Genomic DNA, 19,184 nt, shown 5'->3' with positions numbered 1-19,184 from the left:
AGGTAAATCACATGTATGTAAATCTCAGGAATGATTTATTTCATGAAGTTCAGGTGACGAATTAAGAATCTCCAAATCCACAGAAAAGCATCTAAACTGTATAAAACCGAGCTGGCAGGTCCGATGTGAAGCGCCTCCACCTTCCTCCGCCCTCGCTGACCCGCCTCACACATCATGACTCCACAGGATCAGATACAGAGCTGAGGTTGGACGGCGTGGGCGGAGGTTCTCCCTCTGAGGGGACGCCGCCGCTCACACCGACGCCGCAGATCTAAACACGGGTCGGCTGCGACCCGGCGAGGGGGGAGGGGCGATAACGCCGACATCAAAACAGAATCCACCGTGAGAACAAACACAGCAGAGAAACTCGAGGCTTGGTTAAACAGTTGTTGTGGAAGCTGCCAGGGAGAAATACCTGGAGGTACTGAGGGGGATTTCCTGCAGCCAGACTCCAGAGAGAAAAGATGTGATTTAAGACGGAGGGCTGATTCATCCTGAGAGCCTTTAATACACAAACCTCAAGAATTCTCAACACAAACAACACAAACGTCGAGCTGGAAGAGCTCCAGAACACAAACTGATGAACTCAGAGACCTTCTGGATGTCACATTCATGTTTCTGTCCCTCTGTTATCTACCAGGACCAGATCTGAACACAACAGAGTAAAGCTCCGCCTACCTTTGACGACAGCTCGCTGTTGAGGGCGGAGCCTGGCAGCGAGGAGAGTCCGAGGCCCGGCTGGCGGCTGGAGTAGGTGGGCGGAGGCTGGATGAGGGGCGGAGTGTGGCCGAAGGCGCTGAGCCCTCGCTGCTGGGAGAGCAGCTGCTGGTAGGCCATCGGGTTGATGGGGTGAGGGAAGGGGAAGGACGGGCTGCGAGGAGACATCACATACATGTTGGTACTGCAAGGTGGGATCAAATGAGGAAGCAAGGAAGGAAGGAGGAAGTATCTGAGGAAAGGAGGCATGAGGAGGCAGAGAAGGGAAAAGGGAACGTAGGAAAGAGAGATGACGTTAGGAAGGAATGAAGGAAGGGAATAAGGAAATGAGATGCAAAGGAAAAGAAGCAACACAAGAAGGAGGTAGTTAAGGAAGCAAAGGAAACAGATGTACGTGACGTTACCTGAGGCCTCCGACCGACAGGTGTCCGTACGAGCTGCTGGCCGCAGAGCTGGAGCGCGAGTTGTTGATGTAGGCGACCAGCGAGTTGGGCGAGGTGCGGATCATCGTCTGCAGGTCGATGCTGGCGTCGGACAGCGGCGAGATGGACAGCGCCCTCTTCCTGCTCAGCCTGGGCGTCAGTCTGGGGCTGGAGAACCTCGACACTGCAGGACACACAGGTGAGACCACAGGTGAGACCACAGGTGAGACCACAGGTGAGACCACAGGTGAGAACACAGGTGAGACCACAGGTGAGACCACAGGTGAGAACACAGGTGAGACCACAGGTGAGACCACAGGTGAGAACACAGGTGAGACCACAGGTGAGAACACATGTTAGACCACAGGTGAGACCACAGGTGAGACCACAGGTGAGACCACAGGTGAGACCACAGGTGAGCAGCATCACACCATCCTGCTGCCACAGACACTCACGAGAGCACCGAATAATCCCCAAATAATTCACTATTTCCTACCAAAAAACCTTTTTGTGTGAAATATTGAGTTTTGTCCCTTGTGGCCACCGTAGAAATGAGCTTGGAGCCAAAAAGCCACTAAGATCCAGTTATTTCAAGTTTAAAACATTTATATTTTAACTCGTTAACGGCTGAACGTCGCTTGTTCAAACCGACTGTAAGATTTAAAGAATCAGGCGCACACGTCTCCTCAGCTGAAGGTATTTTATTGTGGCGGGGGTGATAAATGCCTCACATCTCTTCAGATCTGATGCCGAGACGTCTCCTGCTCCCCTGTGAAGCTCTAAACACTCTGAAGGAATGAGTCCTGATATCCAGCGAGTCGCTCCTCTTCGGGTCGGAGTGATTGATGCCGCCGTCGCCTCCCCGCGACACTCGAACCCGGCGGACACAGAGCGGCTCTATCAATAAGTGCTGAGATTGATTCACAGCTAATACAGTCAACAATGTGTTCACGCTGACGGAAACTGAGGCTGACTGACGATATTACTCAGTCTGCTGGAAAACTGTCCCAGTGACACAAATTCTGATTTGAAAAGAAACTAATCAGGTGATTAAAGCTCAGAGGATGAAATCAGCAGGTTGAGATCATCCGTCACTTGTTTCCTTCACGTGTTTAAAGAAGATAAAACTTCTTCTTCTTCTTCTCTGGTCTGGTTTCAGGACTACAACAACATGTTTGTGTGCCCGTGGAGCTCCGACGTCTGCCCACATGTGGCGACCCCATTAACATTCAGACATAACTAATCAATCTTCCCACAATAATTCCCCGTAATTACTTCAGATAAACATCACGCGGCTGGGTTGTACTTCACGATGCTAAATGAGGGCAATTTACACAGAATTGATTTCAACTGCGGGGAAAATGTATGCAGAGCGATGTGATCGATCTCAGAGCCGAAATGTAAATTCAGACAAGGAAGAGAATTTAAACTCGTCTCCACACAGAAAAAACAACACAATAAAGGCTCTCAACTTCCTGTTTGGCCATCAGATTATATATAAAGATGATTGTTGATCAAAATGTCTTAAATATTCATTTTACGATGACTTAAAACATGAGAAAGATGCAAATCCTCACATTTTTAGAAGCTGGGAACAGAAAATGTTTTGTGTTTTTGCTTGATAACTGACTTAAATTAAAGGGGGAATAATTCACAATGACTGCATGAAGCTTTTAAGTGGGAACATTTTCTTTATCTCAGGATAAAAAAAGCTGATATTTAACCGAACAAGCATCAGACGAACAGTGTAAACTCGACAGGATCTGATATAAACAGAGTGCTTTCTTTAACAGTCGACTTTAATGATTAAAGCTGCTTTTATTTATTGAAACGTTTCCACAGTCGCAGTAACGTCACTGCGACAAATACCGAGGAAACATTTTAGCAGCAAATCTAAAAGCTGCAGCTGTAAACCTGACAGGACAAAGGAAACAATTACACTCCTAGCTTCTTAAATATACATATTTGGTTGGTGCGTTCTTTATTTTCACACCGTTTCAACGTTTCACAGCTGATGATAATAACGTGTCAAGAGATGTGACAGGAAGCAAACATAAGAAGAAGACGGTTAGCTAGCATTTAAATGCAGAATTTATCTTTTGTTTTATAAAGAAACACGAGCGTCTGATTTGTCTGTGAGGTCTCAAAGATTTCCTATAAACTTGACAGGACAGAGGAAACTGAACCACACTTTCAGCTTTGGACATAATTACTTTTACAGCTCTGGATTCATCAGAAAGATGGTTGTTTTCAGCACATTGTTTCACAGTTAGTGACTGTGATGTGGCAGGAGATGTGGCAGGATGCTGGAAAAAGAAATAAAGATGACGGACAATGCAGATTTTTAAAATATCACTGGAGTTTCGCGGCCTCAGAGACAAAGAACCAGTCTGTGAACTCTCCTCAAGGATCTTTACCGACCGCTCAGACTGGAATCCACACCACATCTGGCGTGGATCAACCCGTCACTTCCTGTCCCGGACTGTCACTGAGTAACCGACGTCGGTCTTTGGCGGCGAGCAGCTCGGCGTGTAATCATCCCGACCGATTAATTCTGCCGTGTTTGCTTTCACTGCCGTCCTTAATGACGAGGGGGCTAAAAGGTTGTTTCTAAGTACGTCCTCCAGAACAAATCTGTAACATATGTTATCTGTTTAAGAACCGGTGCTGTGAGACCCGGAGGAGGAGGAGGAGGAGGAGGAGGAGGAGCAGACGTCTTCATCCTGGGACATGTGGAATTTGAATGATGAGAGAACAAATCCACAGAAGAGAAAAACATCAAGTCGCTCCTCGAGGGACGTCTCAGCTCGGGAGGTTTATTACCAGAGACATTACCGTCGGAGGGGGGCGGTGTCACGGGACGCTAATTTGGACATTTAAGCAGCTAAAGTTGAGACGTTGCTCGGGGTGACGGTGACGGCGGGGGAGCGAGGGGCGAGGGGGGGGGCAGGTGTGGAGGATCAGGTGTGTTTTTTTGTTATCGGTGATCGCGGCGGCTCGTTCTCGACCGGCAGCCGTATTCATCTCTGTTACTTCCTCTCACCTCTGGGGAGATGTGTTTATTAATGTGCCACTTCCCCTGATAAATGGACCAATGGAGAGGCCCGGCTCCACTCGCTCGCCGCCCCCTCCCCCCTCCCCCCCTCCTCCCCCCTCCTCCCTCCATTGTGATTTATATCAGCAGCCGCCACTGTGTGTGTGTGTGTGTGTGTGTGTGTGTGTGTGTAGCTGAACTGTTTGGAACCAGAGGGTTGCAGGTTCAAACGATGGCGCAGCTGCAGGGAGAGAGGAGAAGAAGAAGAAATGCTCTGTCTTCGTTCAACACGAGAGCCCTTGAGCAAGGCACTTAAAGGGCCATGCCGCTGTTTTTGTGTGTTTCGGATGCGATCACACATACTCTGCATGACTGACAACCGTTTTATACGGCGGCCCCTGAGGGTCAAAACACAACATCTCACAAAACACGACAACAGCGCTTGAAAAAAAAACAAACTGCATCATTTCACAAAATGTACAACAATTAAAAACATCTGCGGGAGGACTCCTTTTGCATTCTGGGTAAATGTCGAACGTGCTGTTTGTTATGAAATGTTTGGATTTTCTGAATTATTGTTGAGTTTTCATAAAAGATTGTTGTGTTCTTTGAAATGTCGTCACGTTTTGTAAAATGTTATCGAGGTTTCTGAATTTTTTGTGTGGTTTCTGGAATATTGCTGTTTGTCACATGTTGTATTTTGACCCTCATGGCCACCGTACTGCTCTAAAGCACTGACGGCCAAAAAACTTCAGGAGCGACACGAGAATAACAATTTGAAAAAAGCGTGTTTTCTGAAATGTAAAATCGCATAAATTTTTTTTGCCTAAAACATGTTTGTGTTTTCTGTAGTGTTGTTGTGTTTTGACCCTCAGGGCCACCGTAGTTTGTACACAACACTGACTCGTTTTGAGCAGGAGCGTGTTGAAAGAAAAATATGCAGCAAAGATTTTCAGTTTCAACAACTCACCGCCCGCTAAGTGACTAAAAGTCTGATAATTAAAAACTGCTTCTTGGACTTTATTGGATGTTTCGCTTCCTACAAATGTATTTATTATCATCTCACAGTTTTTGTTAGTTTGTGTGAATATTTGTATAAAAGACGCAGCGGAGAGAGAAAATGTTCTGTGCCACAGTTTCATGTAACCAAACCCTGCAGTTGGCAGGTGAGGTGACTTTTCTCCAACAGCTTCCCTGAATAACTGAACAAAGACATTTTGGTGGGTCGGAGCCAAACGTGCTCTGCGTTTGTTTTGGCCCGAGCGCCTGCACAGCGTTCAGGACGGCTGCAGACGGAGTTATGACAGCTTTAGTGAGCCCGGCTGGACGGCCTCACCGTGCTGGCGGCCTGCCGGCGTTCGCGGCAGCCGGAGTTTGGCCTCAGACACCACAACACAGCGGGCTCATTCACAGCCTGCGGGGAGGCTTCGACCCGGGCTGACCGCTCGCTCAGCCGCCGAGGGCTGGAAGTGAACTTTGGCCCGACTGTCATGTCGCTGCTCCAGAACTCACCACGTGTTCTTACAGGAGCTGAACGTCTTCCACTTCTCATCCCTCAGACGTGACGTGTTGAAGCTGCTGGACACTTTCAGACTGAATGAATCAACGACACATTTTAAAGCCAACATTAAATGTTTCTTGGTTCCTTTGCAACAGAGCTTGTGAGCCATATAACCGCAGCATGATTCAAGTCCAAACTAACATCCTCGCCCTCCCTGACACACCAGGCGTGTTTGAGCATGATGAATCGTCACAGGAATCACTCTGATTGACTGTTCAGCTCAGCCAATCAGTGCACGAGAAGAGAAACAGCTTCTACCTCGTCACCAGTGACATTTGTAACTTTTCCTCTGACATGTGTTTGGTTAGAAGTGACGTCTGATTGTATATCTACGATCCTGAGTCTGCTGGTTTCAGTGATGAATGCAGGAGTGAAGCCGCTGTCAAGTGTTTGAGCGAGTGAGAAGCCTTTAAACCCGACCGGACCGGCTGTTATAAGAGTTTACCTGTACCTGCCTACACGCACACCAGACCAATACCAGCTTCTCTCAACAGAATATTCCCTGAACGCAGCTCCGATCATCCATCTGAGGATCAGACAAACAGGAAGTGGCGCCTCGCTGCAGGAGGAGTGAAGCTGGCATCAGTTGTCCTCTCTGGACTTCATCACCAGGAGTTCCCTCCGCCATCCGTCTCCCTCTCAGACACCACCACCCTTTTAAGGCGCAGAGCGAAGCGCCGGATCAAAGTCGGCGTTTATTACATTAAATACACCCGGCGTGCCCACACAGCGGAGGAGTCGCAGCGGCACAATAAGTCCTGAGTGTTTATGGAAAAGTGCTGGCTCAGGGTGGAAACACTGAGCGGGTAGCTGAAGGTCCTCCAACGTTTGAAGTAGCTGCACATGAAAAATGTATACAGGCCTTTTTTATTTATACGCCTCTCCTGTGATCTTTGTTTCATCATCCACCTGAGCTCCAGCGGCCTGATGGGAGTTTCATTCTCCTTAATCAGTGTCAAAGCCGGGCGGGCTGACGGGAGGAGGACCGGACTCCAGCTGCAGGACCAGCCTCCACGCCGGCTTCAGAAAGAGCTGAAGTGTCCTTTAATTTAATCACCGCCGCTTCAACTACTCCAAATATTCATGAGTGGATTTTACTGATGGGGCAGTTTTTTCTTCTGTAGTGTAGAAAACTCAGTCTGAAGTTTGGATCAGCTGAGAAATCAAACCAGGATTTATTAAAAAAAACCCAAAGATGATGCAGACTTTCAGTTTCCTTCACCAAGATTTGCAGCTTTTCTCAATTTTCTATGAAAATAAACTGAATATAATTATGTTTTACACAGTTGGTCAGGCTAAATAAGTGATGACAGAATATTTTCAGTGTTTCTACAGATGAAATGATGAATTGTTCCATCGAGTAAATAATCAGAATTTTAGAATTTATGTTAGCTGGAGTGAAAGACTGTCAAGAATGAGGTATTTGTTGGTTAAAACCACCAAAATCTGAACATGTAGTGTCTTTTTTTAACTAAAACTGTAACTCAACATTTAAAGATCACGATTTAATCATCTTGTCAGCTTCAGCTCCACTTTCAACATGTTCGTCATCAAAATAAACTACAACTTGATTTCCAGCTTCACTTTAAACCTGCATTAAAAGATTTATGGTCACTAGGGGGCAGAAATCCACCGCGCAGCTCTGATATAACATGTTTTATAAAGTTACTAACAAGTCTAACAGACACTGGTCAACATGATTGATCACGTGGAGTCCAGTACTGACTCTGTTTCACCTCCTGAGCTGCTGAACGCTTCTTTATGTTCACCAGCGAGTGGAAAAAAAGACAAAAACCAGGAGCTGAAAGAGGTTAAACCGTCCGCTGTGAGTATCCACGTTTACTCACCGTCGATGGGGGTGATGTAGTCGGACAGGTGGGCCCCGGCGGCGGCCCCGGCCCCCTGCATGAGCAGCTCGCCGTAGGGGCTCCGGTGGCTCGCCATCAGGTGGTAGTACTCAGCCGGACTCGCCCCCGGAGGAGGAGGAGGGAGTCCGAACAGCCCTCGCTCCTTTAGATGCTCGTGGGCCACTGTGGAGGACAGAGAGGGGGAGAGGGTGAGGAGCTGAGGGGGGAGAGGGTGAGGAGCTGAGGGGGGAGAGGGTGAGGAGCCAAGGGAGGGGAGGGTGAGGAGCTGAGGGGGGAGAGGGTGAGGAGCTGAGGGGGGAGAGGGTGAGGAGCTGAGGGGGGAGAGGGTGAGGAGCTGAGGGAGGGGAGGGTGAGGAGCTGAGGGAGGGGAGGGTGAGGAGCCGAGGGAGGGGAGGGTGAATTCCTGCTCCCTCCCGTCTCACGCTGAGGAGATGTCTGAATGGAGAGAGGGGCGGCGGGGCGGGTCGCTGATGTGCAGCGGCCCGTGTAGGTGCTCCCACCCCCACCGCCTGGTCCGGGCCTCCGGGCTGTTCTGGGGACGCCTTCAGGCTCAGGAGGAAACCAGGACCAGGTTTAGTCTCACTGCCTTCTTTAAAAACCAAAACATCATCATATCGCTTATATCTCACGTGGTCCAAGTTTAACAACTGCATCACTGTATCACTATAGATCTTTATTTACTTGTGTACATGAACTTTGTGCAGATTAAAGAGTCAAAAACAAGCATTTGGCCTGTTTAAAAAGCATAAAAGGACATAAACTTGCATCATATCCAAGTTTGAGGCTTTAAAAACGGATATAAACTTTATATTACTGGATTTGAAATCTCATTGGCTACATGATGCATCAATCGTTTGGAGGCTGGCGTGTAAGTGGCTCAGTAGAGAGGTGAAATAAGACGGAGCGTGTCACCGGTTTATACGATCACGTATTGGCTGTTGTAAGCTCTAGGACGGGCATAGATCATCTCTGGTGTCTTTATACAGATTCAAACGTGAAAAAACATCTGCAATCAGTTCATTTTGCTGTTTAATGATGGAATGTTCCTTTAACATTTGATAGTATTGATCACTACATGCTCAAACATATTTTTTTTAGCATTTTAGCTTCCAGGATCATGGCAGGTTGTCAGAAGAACAATTAAGTAATTTAAAACAGTATTTATTGAGTTTGTTTCTCCGTGTTTAGTTTCATATAGAATCTGTCCGTCTCCTGTTCCCGTTTACATCTGCAGACGTTAGAGCGTCTTTAAAAGTGTCAGAGCCAATAAGAGTTCAGTGTGAATTTGTTTCCACCCCTCCGTCTGCTCCCCGAGGACGCCGGCCTGCAAACCAAACGCCCCCCGCTCATGTCACCTCCCGCCCTCGCTGCACTAACCGACCCTTCAGACCGCATTAAGGCCGCCGAGCTAAAACACAGCAGACGTCCTGCTCGCGCTGACTTCATGGCTGAAGTCGCAGGATCACATTCCCTCCGTCAGAGCGCTGAGCGATGAGGAAGAGGAAGATAAAGGCCAGAGTTTCTCTTCATCAAATGAGCGTCTGTGGGAAATGTGACAGAGAGCAGAAAGAGTGAAAAGACGAGAAGAAGAGAGATGACGACTGGATGTTGTCTTAACTCACAGGAGGAGAAAGAAAGGTCACCTGGAACACATGAAAGCCGACGGCCTTCATTTCCAAACCTCGTCTTTCAGCGAGCTATTTGCATTCCCTCCAGCGCAAACACTCCCCCCGCACTCTCTGCTCTGCACGGCCGCTTATTTAAGTTTAAAAGCATCGGCACATTACCGCTGACAGACTGTAAAAGAAGATTTATACGCGGCCCCGCCGCCGCGCTCCAATCTGTTATTGTAATTCAGCCTGAAGAAAGAGTTGTCGTCGCGGCCCGGTCATCCTGGACCAGCGTCTGCCAGCGCCGGCCTGCTTTTATCAACCTCCACAGATTTGTTTTAAAGGATCCACCTGGAGACGCGGGTCACTGCAGAACCACTCACACAGTCGTGTTCAAAGATCAGCAGCAGGAATCATTTCAGCCACTGTGGCTCAGTTAGAACACAGGATTCTGCTGCTCCAACACATTTACTTTATTCTTAATTATTCCAAATAAAAACTTTAAACTAAACCTTTGTTGAGGCGGATATGAGGAGAGATAAAAACTCAAATGTACCAAAAGTTCAAACACATAAAAATGAGGCGACGTGTTCTTCATTTAAAAGATTTTCTTAAAGATCTGATGTGGCCAAAAAAAAAATCTTTTATTTCATAAGAATTATCCGAAAGTCCGAAACAAGAAAATGTTTTAAATCTTTATAATCATCCTGATATATTTTGTGCAGCGCAGTTAAAAAATATTTAAATTCCTGCAGAAACTTCTGCGTTTATGAAAAAAGGTCGCTGTTACATCACAAAGACGTCTTTAATGACTTGAAGATGTCTTGAGTAATTAATTGTGACCACGATGTTGACCTTGTTTTAATAAATGAATCAATGCAGAGAAACCAGGTATTTTCAAACAAACACCATCTTCTTTAACCCTAACCGAGTGGATTTTGTGTGTTAACCTCACCAGAACATAAGCTCAGCGTTTTTAGAAGCTTCAGCTTATCTGAGTCAGTTATTCTGACATTCGGGTCTTCTTGAAACCAGAATCATCACAGAAAATCTCCAGAACTGTTTTTCTGGAGACGTCACAGAACAAATGATCTTGGTGATAGAAAAAGACATTGTTGGAATCACTTGCACTATTTATATTGAAATATATTGACTTAGATAATGTTAAATCAACCTAAAGCTAGAAAAACAGCCAATTTAGAGCCAGTTTAGAGACATTTTCAGCCCAAAATCAACCAAAAGTCACAATTTTGGTCAGAAGATCAGAGTGAAAGAGAGAAAATAATTAATGTGAAACATATAAAATAACTCCAGAGAGAAGCTGGAACCATCAGACACTCAAACCTGCAGCATTGTTTGGAATATATTGACTAAAATATAGTTGTTTGGACCCTAAAGGTAAAGTTTCACCTGCCAAACAAGGAAGTACATGCAGATGAAGACGTCACTTCCTGTGTAGGAACAGAAGCTCTGGTTCTGAACTTACGGTCGGCCGGGCTCAGTCCTCTGGCGGCGGAGATCATGGACAGGGTGGGGCTGCCGTGCACGGAGCGCAGGTAGTGCTCCATGTGGGGGTGGACGTACGGGTGAGGCGGGCTGAAGGGGGAGTCGCCGGTCGCCACGGCGGCGGGCGAAAGGCGGATCAGGGAGATGTCGGAGATGACGGGGCTGGACAAACCTGCAGGACTGGACGAGAGGAAAGAGAAGAAATCAATCGTTAGATTCACACAGTTGGTCTCTGACACGACAGCCTGAAGCGTCTCCACGCTCCCCCGACTCGTCTGGGAGTGATCCGTCTGCAAACCCGATCCTCCGAGGCTCGCAGTGAGATCACGTCTGACACCGCTCCTCTATCAGCGTTTGATCTGAGAGTCAGAGGAGGAGGTGAGCCCGGGGTCACGAGGAGACAAGGAGACGAGGAGGGAGGAGGGAGGAGGCTCTGCGGGTGACGCTGCTGCCCGCGGGGCGTTCGGCGGTGTCGTTTATCCGTTAGATCATCTCCAGAGTCGAGCTGGGACGATTATTTGGACGGTGATAAAAGAACGTAACGCTGATACCGCTGTGGTTCTCTGAGTGACTTTCAGGATTTCAAAAGTATCTTTATTACAAACAGCAGATGTTTAGGTTTCCTGATCAGTGAAGAAGAAGAACTGGACCTCACAACTGAACCCACACAATCAGCTGTTAGAGCACTGAAGTGTCCAGATCTCTTTCTGCACCGATGAAAAGTTTCCTGCTTGTTGTGATCTGACGACACATCAACAGATTTTAAATGTCCTGATCGAACACGTGATCAAAATGTTTCCTACGTGTTCTGTTTGAGACCCGGTGAGATCTCTGGATCTCGGCGCCGGTCTTCCCTCAGAGCTGATGACTCCTGTCCGTCAGTCTCACCTGGCTGCTTCGTTAAAAATACATCGTTCATCATCCAACAAAGGCTTTATTACCTCGCAGCCACATTGTTGGATTGCATCACGAGTGAGGCAATGTTTTTCTCTTGCAGAAGATAAAGATCTGATTTTCCACCCAAAAACATAATCATCCCCACAGCGTGTGTGAATTATTCAGGCTCTCATCATGTAACGGCCTGCAGGTGAGCTGTCTGTCTTTGAGTCGGGTTTGTTTACCGTGATAACAAGCTGCTCCAACAATCAGTCCGACTCGTACGAACACTATAAATATTTCTGTCTCTACGTGCAGCCTGAGAAGCTTTGTTCTGCCCGCGCCGTAAAGGAGAGGGCGCTCGTAAGAACAAGTCATATAACATTCACATATTCAGAGAGGCTCCGGCTGCAGGTCAGTTTTCTGGGCGTCTGCGCGGCGCTGGGCGAGCACAATGCCGGGCCTTCGGAGCGTAACCCGGCGCCGGGCTGAGACCGCAGAGAGGAGGGGGTTTAATTTCTGTCTCTTCAGGACGCTCATTGAAGAAGCGTTCACACAGACAGCTTCACTCCACTCATATGCAGAGCATCATATTCAAACACAAAGCTCTGAGAAACACTCGTTCCAGATCCAGAACCAGAACAAAATGTGGCACCAGTGATGATGGCGCCAGAGACCGCTGTTCAAGACTGCATTTCAACATCTGTGAGAGTGAAACCAACACAACCTTCTGATGAGAAGTCAGGACGTTCCCAGACGTGTTTGTGGCGACAAACTGGATATTTTAACGAGGTGTCAGGACATTTTCTGTCGATGTTTGTGGAGACTAAAGTAGATATTCTTGATAAAGTCGGAGCACGTTGAGCTGTGTTTGTCACAACAAACTAGATGTTTTAACAGGATGTCAGGACATTTTCCAACAGTGTTAGTGGTGACAGAGTTTGTGGTAATAAAGCCTTTTTAATGAGAAGTCAGGACATTTTCCAGCTGCGTTTATGGCAACAAAGACAGATGTTTTAACGAGGTGTCAGGACATTTTCTGGCTATGTTTGTGGAGACAAAACCAGGACTTTTCCAAATGTGTAATGTGTTGACAAAAGCAGGATATGTTTAATGAGAAGTCAGGACGGTATCAGCCCTGTTTGTGGCGACAATTTTGATGAGCCATCAGGACACTTACAGCCGTGTTTTTGACAATAAAACCAGATGTTTTCACGTGATGTCAGGACATTTTCTGGTGATGTTTGTGGCGAATAAATTGGATATTTTTGATGAGAAGTCAGGACAGTTTCCAGCTGCGTCTATGGCAACAAAGACAGATGTTTTAACGAGGTGTCAGGACATTTTCTGGCGATGTTTGTGGAGACAAAACCAGGTTGTTTCTGACGAGACATCAGGACTTTTCCAAATGTGTTTTTGGTGATGAAACCAGGATATTTTTAAAAGATGTTTTAACGAGGTGTCAGGACAGTTTCAGCCCTGTTTGAACTGACCAAACATTAAGACATCAGGACATTTCCAGCAGTGTGTTTCACCAGACGTTGGGACATTTCCAACTTCTACCCCTCTAAAATCTTAAAATCTTTACACACAATACAAGTTGCTTTCCTGTGTTTTTGTGTTTGGAGACTAAAAGTGGAGTGTTTCCTTTAGAGCCAGATATCTTTCTCTATCTGTCTTTGCTAACATGTAACAGTCTCCCTGCTTCAGCCTGAATGAACCCGTGTGGATGATGTGAAACAGGCAGCAGGCGGTGTTTGAAGGAAGCTGATCCGGCGTCAGCTCTCACACCTCCTGGCAGACATTACCTTATTCTCTGTTCCATTTACTGCTGTTTACATTTGTTTTATTGGCCCAGCAGCTGCTGACATGATATTAATACCAGTAATGAGGTGTGTGACTTTATAGATGTGTTACAGCACAGACTCAGGAATATGACGCTGTACTGAAGTTATTCTGTCCTGACTTCAGACTTCATTGTTAAAGATTCTGTGCCAAAACTTCCATAAAATAATCATCAACTAACACAAACCTGCTGTGGTGATGTCGTGTTTCTACTCTCACATTAACAGGCTGAACTCATCATTTATGGACCATTATGACCCGATCCAACTGGACATGTGACTCGAGTCTTTTGGTCAGAAACAAGTCCAGAGTCATTATTTCTTTCTTGGCCAAGTCAGTGACTTTATTCCCATCAACATACTGCAGATTTACCTGCAACTTCACCTTTATAAAGAGGAAAGACATAAGAGACAAATGAACTAAATAAGCGTAATTATCAATACTAGACAGATGAAAAACAAAACAAGTCACGAGTCTTTAACTTCCAACTCGAGTCTCAAGTCTTTATTTTATTATCTATGTTTTTATTTATGCTTTGCTTTGTTTAAGTCTCGACATCTAACTGCTCGTTTAGTTTGGACACAAGTTTAAAAATACACAGGTTCAGTTTAATGGCTTCAAAGTGTTTTGACATCTCGTCAAAAATATCAAATTCTTGTTGGCAAAAACAAAAAAGCAATCAGTCTGAAACATTCAGTGGTTTCACTTTTACAAATGTTGAAACGCAGACATGAACGGTGGTCTCTGGCTTGGCAGCCGAGCTGGAACTCCACCTCCTGACATGAAAGTCAGCTCAGAATGTAGAAAGTTGATGTGATATGTGTGACTCATGTACATTTGGATCTGTGGTTTTCAGAAACGTTGTCGAAATGTGAAAAAATTGTCTCCAACGTCTTTTAAATTGCTTTTTTCGACCAAAACACAAAGATTTTTAGTTAAGAAATGCAGCAAATCGACACATTTAAGAAGCTTGAAGCTAACAATTGTTTAAATCTTTGCTTGAAAAGATACTAAAATGATTAAATAATTATAAATATAGTCAAGAAATCTTCTAATTAATGCAGCTCTGTTGAAGAAACTGTAAAATGTGTCGCCTTGTTATAAAATCTCTCTGTGAAAGTGATTCTGAGGAACATGGATGTGTGTTATTACCTGTGAAAGTATGTATAGTGTTGCTTTTTACCTGCAGCACAAGTGTGTGTGCGTGTGTGTGAGTGTGTGTGTGTGTGTGTGTGTGCGTGTGTGTGTGTGAGTGTGTGTGTGTGTGTGTGTGTGTGTGTGTTCAGTTCTCGGCGACACCAGAGATGAATTACAGTGTGACAGTGAGTCTCGTCTCCGGTGTCGGGCTCGGGGAGCTCTCTGATTTAGATAAATCACGCCGTCCAGCGTGCGGCTGAATAAACTCCCTCTGTAGGTTTATGAGTCGGCTGCTGCTGCGTGAAGCGGACGCCTCAAACTTAACAGGCAACACCCCCAACACCACCAACACCACCAACCCAAAACCCCCGAACGCCTCCCTCCTCATGCAGAGGAAGAAATGACCTAGATACAAACAAACACATCACAGGGCTGCAAATCATGGCCTCCTTAAAAAGTCATTTCACCGTCTCATCCTCCGGTTTGTTCCGTCTTCAAAGCTGGACGGAGACTCTTTCTGCGAGGAGTCGCCCGTTTGAAGCGAGTGTTTTAAATCTTTGTAGGACATCACAGAGAGAGACCGCAGCGTGTAGTTTCTGTCAGTCCTAAAAATACTGATCCACGTCTGTCTTTGCAAAATCGTCGTGTTTGATTCCGTCTACACTTAAAGGACTTATACAGTAATAAGCTTCATCACGAGGTGCAACGACAATCACCTGAAGATCAATATCAACAAAACCAGCCGGCTTGTGTTGAGAATAAATGTTTGCAGTGTACGTTTCTACAAACCACAGATAAGCTGCAACCTTGCGTTTCTTTCGGTTCAACTTTTTCGTTGGCTACAAGACTTCACCTGACTTTATATCATCAGGAGGGAGGAGAGGATGACTGAACATTAATATTTAGCTGAACTGCTCCTTTAAAGCAGCATCATGTGGATCAGAACCAAACAAACATGGACTGAAACGTGTGTGTGGTGTTGCAGACGCTGACAACAACTCAGACTGGAGCTCAGCAGACGTTCAAGTGAATAAACAGCTGACAGGATGTTGGAACCTGAAGGACTTATTTTTTTACGCCTACAAAACCTGTGATAGAAAACCTCAAACCCTCCTGACCTCTGGCCTGTCCGGTTCTGAACAGCTGACGTACTGGACCAGTTCACAAACACACTGACGGGCTTCAGAGTGAGGTGTAAAAACACGACGTTACATTAAAGTCTTTAACATTCGTGGCGTTTCCCTCGCTCTTCTTCTTCCTCTGTTTCACCTACAGAACTATAAATTGCTTTCTTACATCAGATGTGAGTTCTATCTGTCAGAACCGACCCGTCACATCCCGTCTGGGCCTCTGACATGTCTTCTAGAGGAGGAAGTGTTCCTGCTCGTGTTCTCCCTCCCACTACCTTCCTCGCCTCACTGTCATCTGCTGGCGACGGCGAGGGAAGAGAAAGCGTCGTGGCTGCGTGGAAGAAAAAAGAGGCTTCCCCTCGGCTGCTTTTTATGACAGCCTTGACAAAATAACCAGCCCTCTCATTACGGTATATGCAAACAATGATAAAGGGGACGGCGCAGAGATGTCATGTTAGACAATCAAGGAGGGGACCTCTGACACGCTGCCACGGGCGGATAATAAAGTGCCGCGCCAGGCGACAAATGACACCGCACTTAATTTGCTGCGCAATGTTCCTGTAATTAGGTGAATTTGGCACAGGCAGGGGGGAGCGACAGCTAGATCAAGGTCTTGATGAATTAGGGGTCCACTGTCAAGATCAAATCACATTAATCAAGGTGGCCGAGTCCGCGGACAGCCGGCCCCCCTCCCTCCCCCGGCCTGCACTCTCCCAGCCGCCGTGATGAATAGCCCTGCTTCCACCAGGCGCGCAGTATGCATCACCATCAAATCTGTGAATTTAAATGTAAGAGTACTATTTGGAGAATTCTATTGACTTTTTTTGTCCCGGCGCCAGTTTTTCCTTTGTGATAAAGTAACCTTAAACTCCTGCAGAAAGCTGCTGGTTCACTTTCAAAGTGTGCCACAGACTTCAGCTCCGGACTGAACCTGCTGAGGACGACGCAGATCTTTAAAAACAACGTGAGAAAGATGTTAACATTCAAAATAAAACCAGAAGTTGTTTGCAGTCCAGTTCTTCAATTCTGATTCATAAAGTCGCTGCTGTACAATCGGCAGTCAGCATAATGAACAGTTAGCTTCTGAACAGCCACACAGAACACGACAACATCCATGTCATCAGATTATCTCGATATCGTAACAAGACATATTTTCAACACAGAATCAAAAGACCATGAAGTAGATTTTGCTATTTTTTGCAGTTCAGTAATCAAAAGAACAATTAGCTTCTGAACACATCGATTTTTTTCTTTGTCCTGTAACTTTAAAACTCTGTGTTGTTCTGTTTCAAAGTGTGATGGACTCGACACACTCTGCTCTCTGCGACGTACGATGCACATTCAACATTTTTATTTAATTATCTTCTGTTCAGTTTAATCACTCTGACACTGTTTCCATGTTTCGTAAGATAGATCTTGTTGGAATATGAACGTCACTGGAGTCCACTTCCTTTTCCTGCAGCAGCAAGATTTAGTTTTTTGCTTTATTGCTTAATAACATCGCTCTCTAGAAAATAAACGTGGATTACTATGATTAGCTTCTGCACACGTCCACTTTGCACAAGCTGCATCTCAGCAGTAAACACTGAAGTCTCTGATCGGTACGTAAATGCACTGTAATCCACTTTTCAAACGCGTCTGTAATTCCAGCTGCATTATCCTGAAAATTAACTGTAAATTTAACCCAGAGAAAGTTTCTCTTCTCGATCATATTTAATGATCTTCATCAGAATATTGTCTAACTTCTACAAAGTCTCTTCAAGTCTACTTAATTTATAGTCACTGTTCTATAATCAGCAATTAAAATCAACACGTTACACATTATTTAGCTTCTGAACACGTCCACGTTTACGCAGATTTAGATCTCGAGAATGATTTTCAAACCTCCCAAAGACAAAACAGCAGAAATCAACATCTGGCACTAAACAATCTGACTTCTCTCACATCAAATCATCTTCATCAGATTATTGTTAAAAGACGTTTTCAGCGTCGAGTTTGCTGTTTGTTTGCAGTCCAGTTAACATTTTACAACACTAGATATTTTCTTTAACACAACACATCTGTCTGTCCAGTTGGATTCTGTGCAACACACTCGTGTTTTCTTCCCTCCAACCTGAATTTCCCTCAGGAAAATAAATGGGGCTGCGTCTCTTATTGAACCCGGCGCAGCCTGGAAGTGGGCCTCACCACCGGCGCTGCAGCAGCACACGCAGCCGGTGCCGTGACCTCTATACTCTGGGAGTTTAATTACCGCGCTCGCCGGCTCGCTCGGGGGCAACACGGCCTGCACCACACAGATTAGCTCCACAACAAGCCATTAATGAATATAAAGAGGTGCTGGATGTATTATGTCATCAGTGATGGATCCGGCCCTGCCGATCGCCGCTAATGGAGCGAGCTGCAGATTGATACGAGCCGACCGGCAGAGATTTATTTACCTGTTACCTTTTTATTCATCCAGCAGGGAAACTAAGTACATTTATATCTCAGTGTTTGTATTTTAGGCTTCAGGAGGAGATTTTATTTTACTTCTCTTTATTTCTGTGACAGATGAAATTACAGGTGAGTAAGAATTTCGGAACAAAACACACGATCAGATGATAAAATAAGACTGATGGTTGTAGATTAAATCAGCAGCTTCCAGTGTTTCAGGTCGAGACGAGACGAGAGCGATTGCTTGTTTCGGTTTTGTGAACGGCTGTGATTGATTACGATGACGTGATGAATTGATTCTTTTTCTTCGTGCACGTTTCAACAAAGAAAATGTTGCATTATTACGTCCTCTTTACTTTTAGACGAACCTACAAGTTTGTGTTGTGCAGAATAAAACCACAATCTTCTTTTTATCGTATAAACATTTCTACAATATGAGTCCTAACCTGTAAATAACGAGACTTTCGTGTTGAAACTACTGACCAGGTCGACTGTCGGTGACTCTCACATCGATGGTTATCACTGTTGAGTGCTCAGCGTTGGTGAAACATTGCGGTTCTGGTTTAAAGAGTGGTCAGCGGTGACTGGACTGACTTTTCCAACTGTGTTTCTGGCAACAAAACCAGGTTTTTTACAGGACATTTGGGGGATTTCCAACCCATGTCCAGCTGTTTGTGTCAAAATAAACCGGTGTTTTTAAGAGGACAGACGGTCGGGAGAGTGTCGGTACATTTCCAGACTGTTAGCGGCATCTAAACCCGATGGTTCTGATGAGACGTCGACCTGAACCTGGTATTTGAATCCAAACCCAGTTGTTATTTGTGCCAAAAGCTAACCAGACCATCACAACACAACACACAAAACTGAGTTGCAACATAAAGAACGGAGAAGTAAAAAAATATCTGTGGCAACATTTATTCTGATGTTTATTCAGCTTTTGTTATGTCGTTATTCTTAAATACGACACCAAAAATCTGTCCAGAAATATCAAGAAATGTAATAAAAGCTTAAAATATGGTTTGATCTGAGCCATGGAGACAATCTA

The 19,184-nt window shown here is 45.5% G+C and overlaps 1 protein-coding gene across 1 annotated transcript in view; it reads right to left on the bottom strand.

Moving 5' to 3' along the window:
• Positions 1 to 19,184, bottom strand: part of LOC115576773 (zinc finger protein GLI2-like) — a 65,865-nt gene that overhangs the window by 13,436 nt on the left and 33,245 nt on the right. Inside the window, exons 4-7 of the mRNA XM_030409334.1 lie at positions 10,699 to 10,898; positions 7,582 to 7,764; positions 1,122 to 1,323; positions 679 to 871 (exon numbers count right to left, since the gene is read on the bottom strand). Coding sequence (XP_030265194.1) covers positions 679 to 871; positions 1,122 to 1,323; positions 7,582 to 7,764; positions 10,699 to 10,898 — 778 coding nt within the window. The remainder of the gene's footprint in view (positions 1 to 678; positions 872 to 1,121; positions 1,324 to 7,581; positions 7,765 to 10,698; positions 10,899 to 19,184) is intronic.

This window comes from Sparus aurata, chromosome 24 (genome assembly GCF_900880675.1).
Source record: "Sparus aurata chromosome 24, fSpaAur1.1, whole genome shotgun sequence".
In the NCBI taxonomy this organism is placed as follows: domain Eukaryota; kingdom Metazoa; phylum Chordata; class Actinopteri; order Spariformes; family Sparidae; genus Sparus; species Sparus aurata.
Note: the sequence above shows the minus strand (reverse complement) of the source record. Positions and strands in the feature narration are given on the sequence as shown.